Consider the following 12,869-nt stretch of genomic DNA (forward strand, 5'->3'; position numbering starts at 1 on the left):
TGTCAGTTTTCTAGTATTAAATTAAGCTTAAATTAAATTTTAATATTAAAGTAATCATATTCTACCCATTATCATTAACTTACAGTAATCTGGGGAAGAGGAGTATGTTCCAAATAAAATGAAAAAGGGATTTCTCATGAAACATGATTGTCTACTACAGAAAATCTATGTGAAACATTATCTTGTATACTGTAAATAATTGTGCTTTGGGGGAAACTGTTATATGTCCAACAACTTATAGTGCAGAAAGTTAAAATAATCAAATGCTGTAAGATTCACCAAAATGTCTAATAAAGTTGGAAGAAATATTTGAGAACCCCCCAAACTAGGAAAGCAAACCAAATAAATTTTCCATGGAAGGAACAAAGAAACAGATTCTTTATTCATAAAGGACTTATGAAGATGAGAAATCTTTTTGGGTGTTCAGATTGGAGGGACAAAAACAATAAAAGAAAACTAACTGCAAACATTCCAAGGTGATATCTCACTATATGAGAAATAATCTTAATTACTTTTTCACACAGAAATAACCTACCAAAATAAAATTTCACATTACATAAGCTTTAGACAGGGGGATTATCTTTAAAACATGTAATTCAATACAATGCAGATGGGAGAATCACAAAATACATGAAAATAACAAGGACCCAAATGAATAAAAAGGCATATTTGGGAAACAGCAAGTAAATTGAGTCTACTTTATATAAAATGTATGTCAAACATTAGACTGAGCCAAAGAAAAAACTACTGAGCATAGTTAGTAGAAGTAAAATAAAAAGAGAAAATCAATAGAAGTTAAAAATATAAACCTACATATACAAAGGTTAGAATGAAAAGGAATTAAATAATCTAATTGTGTGGATTATACAAAAGAAATCAAAGAAACTAGTCTAAGAATTACTTAGTGTTCAGGTATCCAAAATTGACAAGAAGACACAAATCAGTGAATTCAGAAAAGTGGTAACATCAAAAAAAAAAAAGACTTAAATGAGAAAAGGATGATAATCTGCGAAGACATGAGAAAAATCTCCATAGTTTATATGTGTGAAAGCAGAAATAACTATTAACAGATCATTGAGAAATTGTCAGTAAAACTAGAATTGGATGCTTAGTTAATATGCTTTCAACAAACAGTAATATGCAGATTACCTTCTGAAGTAAGATCTAAGGATTAGGTAGCAAAAGCTGCTTCATAGATGCCAAGTCTAAAGGAAAAAAAATCCTACATTAAGTTTGGAAAGTTTAAGAAGTAATTTCAATACATGGAGACCACTGAACTAAGGGAGGCATTGTCAAAGTAAAAAAAAAAAAGTTACAAGTAAAAAGACAAGTAAAATTCTACACATTTAAATTAAAATTAAAATTCCCTAATTTTTTGAATATTTAACAGAGTTAGAATTCAGTTTTTCAGATTTGTTTCATCAACTTGTTAAAATTGTCATATCAATCACATTTTTCAGAGTACCAATTATTCTTTTATCAGAACTAAAAAATATCAAAGGACTGGCTATGGCATACACATTTCCCACAAGTCTCTGGACATCCAGGACAACTGGATCATATTTCCACAATACAGTTGAGAAAGATGACATTGTGATATCCACAGAGTACATAATCACAAAGAAACTCACCAGGAGCAGGACAGTATGAGTGGCCCTTTTTGCTGGGGAAGTTCTTGGGGTAACGCTTATGCTGTGAAGGTACTCATACCTCCTCTGATGATTAGATAAGAAAATCATCATGTATGCACTGGAGAGTAGCATGATACCTACAAAGAAGATGTTCTGGGACAATGCAAGTGTGAAAAATATTTCCATGATGATAGAATTCATTGAGGAAAGTGAGCAGTACTTATTGACATTGAGTAGTTTGGTCATGTTGGAATGAGCTACAGTGTAGATGATCATGTTACTATTGAAAGAAAGGTTGAGGGACCAAAAACAGAAGAAAGCCTGAGTAATATAATTTGTGAGTCCATGTTTAAATCTTGACATGTAGAAGGTGCTGGGGCTGATGGTGATGACTTGGATGATGCTCAAGAGGGATGTAGTACTGATGGAGAGACCCCTCATCACCCTGATCATATAGAGCAAAACCTTACATTTTAAGTCATTTAGAAAATTCAGTGACTCGAACATATCTGCAGATAAAATTTCCAGTGTTGTGAGTAGCATCATTATATGGACAAATGCCAAGTGACACGTGGTCACATCAGTGGGCTTAGGTCTATGATCTTGGTGGATTGTCAAGATGTGGAAGAGAAAGAGGAAGGTGTTGGCTAAGATTCCAATGGCAGCTTGAAAAACATACATATTTTTTAATGATAGCATAAGTGGAAACTTTTTTTCATATGAACAGCATTACAGGAAACATTTAAGATACCTGTAAAACAAAAACAGATCTTATGTCAGCAGTGTTCTTTCTTCTGTCATAAAAGTTATCACAAATATGATTTTTATTTTACCCACTTATTTTTAAGGAACCCCAAATATTTTGTACGGATTTTTGGTAGTAAGATTTCTGCATTCTCTGTAACAAATGAAATTTTTCACTACATCCATATTCTGAACCCTTTAAAGATTCCTATATTTGTGAATTTCAAACATTTTTGCAGCAAGATAAACTTAATTGCATTTTTCTGTAAATGTTTTTAAATACTCTACACACATATGTCTGGTGTGAAATGGCTCAATCTCATAAATGAATGGTAGAAGTAGAAAAATTCCTCTACAACCACATGACATGCATGAATTAATGAGAGGCACATAGCAGAGTTGGTAAAGTCATTGTTGAATTTGCTTCGAAGGCTTAATCAACTAGAGCAAAAGAACTATGTATCATAAATGAATAATTGTTCCATAAACATGTATCTGGCTGGCGCCATGGCTCACTAGGCTAATCCTCTGCCTTGCGGCACCGGCACACCGGGTTCTAGTCCCGGTCAGGGTGCTGGATTCTGTCCCGGTTGCCCCTCTTCCAGGCCAGCTCTCTGCTATGGCCAGGGAGTGCAGTGGAGGATGGCCCAAGTGCTTGGGCCCTGCACCCCATGGGAGACCAGGAGAAGCACCTGGCTCCTGCCTTCGGATCAGCGCAGTGCGCTGGCTGCATCGCACCGGCCACGGCGGCCATTGGAGGGTGAAGCAACGGCAAAAGGAAGACCTTTCTCTCTGTCTCTCTCTCTTACTGTCCACTCTGCCTGTCAAAAACAAAAACAAACAAATAAACAAACAAAAAAAGTGTATCTGTACCCATGGAACCAGAAAAAGTACCAGGACCATATTGACTAGAAGATTAACCATCTCCACATTTCAAGGATCATAATCAATTCAATTATATATTTAAGCAGTGTATGATATTGGTCCCAGTACTTCTTCCATTCATTTATGAGATTGAGCCATTTCGCACCAGACATATGTGTGTAGAGTATTTAAAAGTATTTATTTTGGTATATATATATATATATATATATATATATATATATATATATATATATATATATATATATGAAATTATAGTGTCCTCATACGTTATGAGATGTTTGGTGAAAGAGATAACATAATTACATGAAAGCAAGTAGCTAAGGATTTCAATATTTCCTTCTCCTGCCACAGTGATATTTGGCTGATTATCCCTGCCTCATTTCTCTCATTTGGTAAATGCCCACCATGCACTGAAACAGACTTGCTCTATCAGATACTCAATTGTTATTTGTTTCTAATGAGGCTCTTGTTAACAACATACAGTCTGGGTGAGAAAAAAAAAACATGGCTCTTGTGGATGAGCAATAATATATGAAATATAATCATTAAGATGATTTCTTTTTTTAACTTTTATTTAATGAATATAAATTTCCAAAGTACGGCTTATGGATTACAATGGCTTCCCCCCCATAACGTCCCTCCCACCCACAACCCTCCCCTTTCCCATTCCCTCTCCCCTTCCATTCACATGAGGATTCATTTTCAATTCTCTTTATATACAGAAGATCAGTTTAGCATACATTAAGTAAAAATTTCAACAGTTTGCTCCCACACAGAAACATAAAGTGAAAAATAATAGATGATTTTTTAAATGATGATGAAATCAGATCAGACCTATTGTCATGTTTAATCCCAGTGAAAGTCAAGTTGGGAATTGATAATTTCTTCTTTTTTTTTAACAGAAGATCAGTTTACTAGACATTAAGTAAAGATTTCAACAGTTTGCACCCCCATAGAAACACAAGGTGAAATATATTGTTTGAGTACTCGTTATAGCATTAAATCTCAATGTACAGCACATTAAGGATAGAGATCCTGCATGAGGAGTAAGTGCACAGTGACTCCTGTTGTTGACTTTACCAATTGACACTCCTGTTTATGGCATCAGTAATCTCCCTATGCACCAGTCATGAGTTTCCAAGGCTATGGAAGCCCCTTGAGTTCTCCGACTCTTATCTTGTTTAGACACGGTCATAGTCAAAGTGGAGGTTCTCTCCTCCCTTCAGAGAAAGGTACCTCCTTCTTTGACGACCTCTTCTTTCCACTGGGATCTCTTTCATCTAGGTGTGTTTTTTTTGTTGTTTTTGTTTTTTTGCCAGAGTGTCTTGGCTTTCCATGCCTGAAATACTCTCATGGGCTTTTCAGCCAGATCAGTATGCCTTTAGGGCTGATTCTGAGGCCAGAGTGCTGTTTAGGACATCCGCCATTCTATGAGTCTGCTGAGTATCTCACTTCCCATGTTGGATCACTCTCCCCTTTATTTATTCTATCGGTTAGTATTAGCAGGTACTAGACTTGTTTATGTGCTCCCTTTGACTCTTAGTCCTTTCATTATGATCAATTGTGAACTGAAATTGATCACTTGGACTAGTGAGATGGCATTGGCACATGCCACCTTGATGGGATTAAATTGGAGTCCCCTGGTATGTTTCTAACTCTACCATTTGGGGCAAGTCAGCTTGAGCATGTCCCAAATTGTGCGTCTCTTCCCTCTCTTATCCCCACTCTTATGTTTAACAGGGATCACATTTCAGTTAAATTTCTTTTTTTTTTTTTTGACAGGCAGAGTGGACAGTGAGAGAGAGAGACAGAGAGAGAAAGGTCTTCCTTTTGCCGTTGGTTCACCCTCCAATGGCCGCTGCTGCAGCCGGTGCACCGTGCTGATCTGATGGCAGGAGCCAGGATCCAGGTGCTTTTCCTGGTCTCCCATGGGGTGCAGGGCCCAAGCACCTGGGCCATCCTCCACTGCACTCCCTGGCCATAGCAGAGAGCTGGCCTGGAAGAGGGGCAACCGGGACAGAATCCGGCACCCCAACCGGGACTAGAACCTGGTGTGCCGGCACCGCAAGGTGGAGGATTAGCCTATTGAGCCACAGCACCGGCCACATTTCAGTTAAATTTCAACACTTAAGAATAACTGTGTATTGATAATGTATACTAAGCTGATCTTCTGTATATTTAGATAATCTAAAATGAATCTTGATGTTAATGGAAGGGGAGAGGGAGTGGGAAAGAGGAGGGTTGTGGGTGGGAGGGACGGTATTGGGGGGAAGCCATTGTAATCCATAAGTCGTACTTTGGAAATTTATATTCATTAAATAAAAGTTAAAAAAAAGAATAACTGTGTATTAATTACAGAATTAAACCAGTCATATTAAGTAGAACAGACATAAAAAACTACTAAGAGGGATAATGTATTAAGTTGTTCATTAACAATCAGGGCTATGCTGATCAAGTCACCATTTCTCATAGTGTCCATTTCACTTTTGAAAATGCACATTAATTCCTTGTATCTAACAACTGATAACTGTCTGCAACATATATGTGTACTCCAAAATATCATATTATTTGTTTGTATTTTAAAGCTAATTTTGTATCCTATTTTTATGTGAAAATCTGGCAGTTGCATCATGGAAGGATCACTGAAGGTGCAATAATATGTTGTCGACATGTAAGAAAGAGTCTGAAGATGGTTACTTACAGTTTGGTTAGGGTGTAGTCAAGGAGAATTGAGTCCTTTGTTAAACAAAGTAAATACTTAAACATATCAACATACAGCTCAGTTCTCACTGGAAGAACTGAAAATCTGAGATTACTGGGGCTGAGAGTGAAGCCTCTGAGCATTCTCAGAGACAGAAAGTGTGGGCAATGTTCACCTTCTTTATCCTGCCTTTCATCTTATATGTCAAAATATTCACTTCATCTTGGATCATGGTGAGGAAAACACAATTAAATGAACCTGGACTTTTTGGCCTTCTCCCCACTAACCCTGAGAGCTGCTCTGGCTGCTACACACACACCCAGAGCTCGACCTCCTGGAAAGCTACCACCACTGTCCTCTTCTTCCAGGTGGCATCATGCTTACCTATGGGGACCTCATCAGTGACGATGAGATGTTCTATAACATTTGCAAGATGTGCCTGGAGGTGGAGGGGAAGATGGCCAGTGGGCAGAGGGTAACATTGATGATTCCTTCCTTTGCATGAATGCCTCTTCTGAAGGTCCCTAGGGCAAAGGTACTGAAAGCACAGTAATCACTGGTGTTGATGTTGTCATGAACCATCACCTGCAGGAAATCAGAGTCACAAAAGATTCCTTCAAGAAGCATATTAAAGATTACCTGGAATCAATCAAAGGCAAACTTGAAGAACAGAGACCAGAAAGTAAAACCTTGTATGATAGAGGGTGCACAACAAATCAAACATATCCTCGCTAATTTCAAAAACTATCAGTTCTATTTGGGTAAAAACATGAATCCACTTGGCATGGTTGCTCTGCTGGTACTACCGTGAGGATGAGATGACCCCATTTATGATTTTCTTTAAGAATGCTTTAGAAATGGAAAAATGTTAACAAAATTGACAACTGCTTTGGATCTATCACTGCTTATCAGAACTGGTTGCTGCTTGTATCCACACAACACCAGGATTTACAGGAAATGGGACTGATATTATCTCGAGACCTTCATTTATTTTGGCTGTGATTTACTTGGAATGAAGGCATTGTTTTTAAGGGAAAAATTTTCTTTTAGGTTGTCTAAAAATTATATGCATTTGAACTAAAAAATATAGATAAATAGACTAGGAACCAAAAGACTGATGATGAAATCTCTGGGCTTAGATTAGGCACGTACATAAAACAGAAGCAGTATGACAAAAAGATGCCATCTATATAAAATCGAGGGCTATTTGGTACACAAAGTATGTTTTAAAAATATTTACTCAAAAGGCAAAGATATGCACACACACACACACACACACACAGAGGTAGTGAGAGAGCCAGGCATCTCCCATTCACTGGTCACTCCCAGAGATGCCCAAGAAAACTGGCCACAAATAGGAGTGAGGAACTCAATTTCAGTCACTCATTTGTGTTCCAGGAACCCAGGTACAGGTATCTGCTGCTGCCTAGTTGCACCAGAAGAAAGAGTCAGAGGGGTCAGAAGCATATATACAGGACATGAACCAACACACTGATAAGGGATGCAGATGTCCAAGCATCAGCTTAACTCACTGTACCACAATGGTTTCCTCAAGAAACATGATTTTGATAAAGCCTCTTTTCTTATCTTTATGACAATATAAATTATTAAAGTATTGTTATATTATGAATGGTAACTTTAGGGATATTTGACAAATGAATGTACAATGATGTTATAGTCCCTGTAGACTTAAGAATATAAGTATATATGATAGAATTTACTATTTTATTATGTTAACAATACTGTCTTCACTACAAGTTTTACCATATTTATTATCAATTTGACCTATGACATTGACAATATTAAAATAATTGAGAATTTTTGATACACCAATCATGGGGAGTAGGTTAATTGCATTCATTGATAAAATGAGTCAGTTTGCATATTCGATTAGAAAAAAAAATCCTTTCCACCATGATTAGTTTCACAAAAATAGTTTTTTAAAAATGGACAAATTCTAGAAGAATAAACGGGATAAGCACCCAATAGCATTGAATGAATGCAATGTGTCATCTACTTAGAAACTTAATTTAATGTAGATATAGCACAGAGTTGATGAGGAATATGTAATCCTAAACATTGAATTCCTAGTCTCACTGAGAAAAATTGTAAGTAACAAAAGTGTCGCCACAGAATTGGGAGACAAAAAATATAGCAGAACAAGGTAACAATTGGGGACACCCAAAAATAGTCCATGAAATTGCACTTTTTTAAAACCACCAGGATCAAGTAGACACCAGGAAAGGATAAAACTATGTTTTACAGAGGTAATAACATGTCACCCCAGTACATCACACTGTTATGGAATTCATAGCCATAGCAAACCCGCCATGTCAAATTTATAAAACAATGAAAAATGCTCTAAGTTCCCTGATCAGGCCCATGTTGGGCCCAGGGTACTGGAATATCACCCTCCCTAGGGCATGAATGCAGTTTCAAAATGAAGACTTAGAGACCTAAGACTCTGCAATATTTGATCACATCAATAAATGTTTTCTGGCGGTCAGATTTGTTGAAGGGCAGATGCCTATGTGGCCACAAGTGTACATCCCTGCAATTTTGGTTCACTTTATTCACAATATCATGGTTGCCTCCTCTCTTTCTTCCACATTAAATACTCAAAACTACAGAGAACAGTATTCTTAGTCAAGTTAGATAATATGAATAGGAAAGTGGTAATAATTTAGCAATTTAATTGAAATTGAGGAGGGACTTTTTATACATAAAATTTTTAAAAACAAATGCAGCCTAAATCTTTTGAAGGACATCAGAAATGTTGATGGTAGGGATTATTTTTTATCATAAACACTATTCCCTTCATGTGTTAGGAATTATTTTTTTCTGATCTCTTTAAAAATTGTAATTTTTAATCAGTGTTAAAATGTTTATTTAAAAAACTAAATACTAAACGTAAATTTATTTTAAGGATGCATTGGAACTAATTTTTTTTAATATTTTTCACCCAGACTAATAATTTTTTAAAATATTTAATATACAATAGAAAATATTTCTAGATAATTTTCTGGTAAGCAAGCAAAAGAATATGTTAGTAGCAATCACTATAACGGATTTTTTTCATGGCCACCTGTTGAATTCATTATTGTTTAATATTTTTTTTTAAACTTTTATTTAATGCATATAAATTTCCAAAGTACGATTTATGGATTACAATGGCTTTCTCCCCATACCGTCCCTCCCACCCACAACCCTCCCCTTTCCCACTCCCTCTCCCCTTCCATTCACATCAAGATTCATTTTCAATTATCTTAATATACAGAAGATCAGCTTAGTATACATTAAGTATGGATTTCAACAGTTTGCTCCCACACAGAAACATAAAGTGAAAAATAATAGATGATTTTTTAAAATTATGATGAAATCAGAGCAGACCTATTGTCATGTTTAATCCCAGTGAGAGTCAAGTTGGGAATTGATAATTTCTTTTTTTTTTTTTTTTTTTTTTTACAGAGGATAAGTTTAGTATGCATTAAGTAAGGATTTCAACAGTTTGCACCCCCATAGAAACACAAGGTGAAATATATTGTTTGAGTACTCGTTATAGCATTAAATCTCAATGTACAGCACATTAAGGATAGAGATCCTGCATGAGGAGTAAGTGCACAGTGACTCCTGTTGTTGACTTTACCAATTGACACTCCTGTCTATGGCATCAGTAATCTCCCTATGCTCCAGTCATGAGTTTACAAGGCTATGGAAGCCCTCTGAGTTCTCCGATTCTTATCTTGTTTAGACACGGTCATAGTCAAAGTGGAGGTTCTCTCCTCCCTTCAGAGAAAGGTACCTCCTTCTTTGATGGCCTGTTCTTTCCACTGGGATCTCACTCGCAGAGATCTTTTGCCAGAGTGTCTTGGCTTTCCATGCCTGAAATACTCTCATGGGCTTTTCAGCCAGCTCCGAATGCCTTTAGGGCTGATTCTGAGGCCAGAGTGCTATTTAGGACATCTGCCATTCTATGAGTCTGCTGAGTATCTCACTTCCCATGTTGGATCACTCTCCCCTTTATTTACTCCATCAGTTAGCATTAGCAGGTACTAGACTTGTCTATGTGCTCCCTTTGACTCCCAGTCCCTTCACCATGACCAACTGTGAACTGAAACTGATCACCTGGAACAGTGAGATGGCATTGGTACATGCCACCTCGATGGGATTGAATTGGAATCCCCTGGTATGCTTCCAACTCCACCACTTGGGGCAAGTCAGCCTGAGCATGTCCCAAATTATACATCTCTTCCCTCTCCCATTCCCACCACCATGTTCAACAGGGATCACATTTCAGTTAATTTTCAACACTTAAGAATAACTGTGCATCAATTACAGATCTAAACCAGTCATATTAAGTAGAACAGATAAAAAAAACTACTAAGAGGGATAATGTATTTAGTTGTTCATTAACAGTCAGGGCTATGCTGATCAAGCCACCATTTTCCATAGTGTCCACCTCACTCCAACAGGTTTCCCTCTTGGTGTTCAGTCAGTCGTCACCGATCAGGGAGAACATATGGTATTTGTCCCTTTGGGACTGGCTTATTTCACTCAGCATGATGTGTTCCAGATTCCTCCATTTTGTTGCAAATGACTGGATTTCGTTGTTTCTTACTGCGGTATAGTATTCTAAAGAGTACATATCCCATAATTTCTTTATCCAGTCTACCGTTGATGGGCATTTAGGTTGGTTCCAGGTCTTAGCTATTGTGAATTGAGCTGCAATAAACATTAGGGTGCAGACCTCTTTTTTGTTTGCCAAATTAAATTCCTTTGGGTAAATTCCAAGGAGTGGGATGGCTGGCTCGGACGGTAGGGTTATATTCAGGTTTCTGAGGAATCTCCAGACTGACTTCCATAGTGGCTTAACCAGTTTGCATTCCCACCAACAGTGGGTTAGTGTCCCTTTTTCCCCACATCCTCGCCAGCATCTGTTGTTGGTAGATTTCTGTATGTGAGCCATTCTAACCGGGGTGAGGTGAAACCTCATTGTGGTTTTGATTTGCATTTCCCTGATTGCTAATGACCTTGAACATTTTTTCATGTGCCTGTTGGCCATTTGGATTTCCTCTTTTGAAAAATGTCTATTGAGGTCCTTGGCCCATCTCTTAAGTGGGTTGTTGGTTTTGTTTTTGTGGAGTTTCTTGATCTCTTTGTAGATTCTGGTTATTAATCCTTTGTCTGTTGCATAGTTTGCAAATATTTTTTCCCATTCTGTCGGTTGTCTCTTCACTCTCCTGACTGTTTCTTTTGCAGTACAGAAACTTCTCAATTTGATGCAATCCCAATAGTTGATTTTGGCTTTGACTGCCTGTGCCTCCCGGGTCTTTTCCAGAAATTCTTTGCCTGTGCCAATATCTTGAAGGGTTTCTCCAATGTTCTCTAGTAACTTGATGGTGTCAGGTCAATCATTTGTGAATGAAGGTGAAATAAAGACTTTTCATTGCAAACAGAAATTGAAAGAATTTGTTGCCACTCGTCCAGCCCTGCAAAAGATGCTTAAAGATGTGTTACACACAGAAACACAGAAACACGGTCATCAATATGAAAGAAGGTAAAGGAAGGAAACCAAGGAAGGAAACCTCACAGCAAAAGATCACAGGGAATTCAAAGCATATATTAGAACTTATCTTTGGCAAATGGCAGGGCAAAGTTACCACTTATCATTAGTCACTTTGAACGTGAATGGCCTGAACTGTCCAGTTAAAAGACACCGATTGGCTGATTGGGTTAAGGAACAAAACCCATCTATTTGCTGCTTACAAGAAACACATCTTTCCAACAAAGATCCATACAGACTGAAAGTGAAAGGCTGGAAAAAGATATACCATGCCAACAGAAATGAAAAAAGAGCGGGCGTAGCCATCTTAATATCGGACAACATAAACTTTACCACAAAAACTGTTAAGAGAGACAAAGAGGGACACTATATCATGATTAAGGGATCAATTCAACAGGAAGATATAACAATTATCAATGTATATGCACCTAACTACAGGGCACCGGTTTATCTAAAAGATTTGTTAACGGACTTAAAGGGAGACTTAGACCCCAATACAGTAGTACTGGGGGGACATCAATACTCCACTCTCAGAAATAGACAGATCATCCGGTCAGAAGATCAACAAGGATACAGTAGATTTAAACGACACTATAGCCCAAATGGATCTAACAGATATATACAGAACTTTCAATCCTACAGCTAAAGATTTTACATTCTTCTCAGCAGCACATGGAAGCTTCTCTAGGATTGACCACGTACTAGGCCATAAAGCAAGTCTCAGCAAATTCAAAAGAATTAGAATCATACCATGCAGCTTCTCAGACCATAAAGGAATGAAGTTGGAAATTAGCAATTCAGGAAACCCTAGAGCATACGCAAACACATGGAGATTGAACAACATGCTCCTGAATGAACAATGGGTCATAGAAGAAATCAAAAGAGAAATCAAAAACTTTCTGGAAGTAAATGAGGATAACAGCACAACATACCAAAACTTATGGGACGCAGCAAAAGCAGTGTTAAGAGGAAAGTCAATCCCTCCCCACATTCGAGTTTTCTGGGCAGAACAATTCAGAATCCCGAGAAAACATGCTATTTCTATTTGTTACCATGGCACTGGATGCATTTGCTGTACAGAAAGATTGAGCTTTTCTCCAAAACCACTTTGACGGTGATTTTTTGGTGAAATTTCCCCCGAATTCCACAAGTTTTTCCTTATATGCCTGGAGTAAAGCAGAAATATCCAGTGTGTTGTGGCTATCTCAATCCCAGATCTTGCTACAGCCTCTGTGTGTGTTTGTGTTTTCTGGGATTCATCTATGGACTTGAGGGTTTTGAATGCATTTTAGCGTGTAACATTTTATTTTCTGTTGGCAAACGCTAATTGGTTCCAAATACAGTC

General features: G+C 37.5%; 1 protein-coding gene across 1 annotated transcript; it reads right to left on the reverse strand.

The window, feature by feature from the left end:
• Positions 1 to 1,421: 1,421 nt before the first annotated feature.
• On the reverse strand, positions 1,422 to 2,330 carry LOC149119243 (putative vomeronasal receptor-like protein 4). Its single transcript, XM_089325133.1, has one exon. It carries the CDS (start codon positions 2,328 to 2,330, stop codon positions 1,422 to 1,424), a length of 909 nt encoding a protein of 302 aa, XP_089181259.1.
• Between the last annotated feature and the right edge of the window lie 10,539 nt (positions 2,331 to 12,869).

Source organism: Oryctolagus cuniculus, chromosome Y, assembly GCF_051225735.1.
Source record: "Oryctolagus cuniculus isolate XC-2025 breed Fujian yellow rabbit chromosome Y, ASM5122573v1, whole genome shotgun sequence".
NCBI classification, from domain to species: domain Eukaryota; kingdom Metazoa; phylum Chordata; class Mammalia; order Lagomorpha; family Leporidae; genus Oryctolagus; species Oryctolagus cuniculus.

What these genes read in the sequence shown, in the direction of transcription:
- LOC149119243 (XM_089325133.1), bottom strand. Translation starts at nt 2,330, where the DNA reads ATGCTATCATTAAAAAATATGTATGTTTTTCAAGCTGCCATTGGAATC.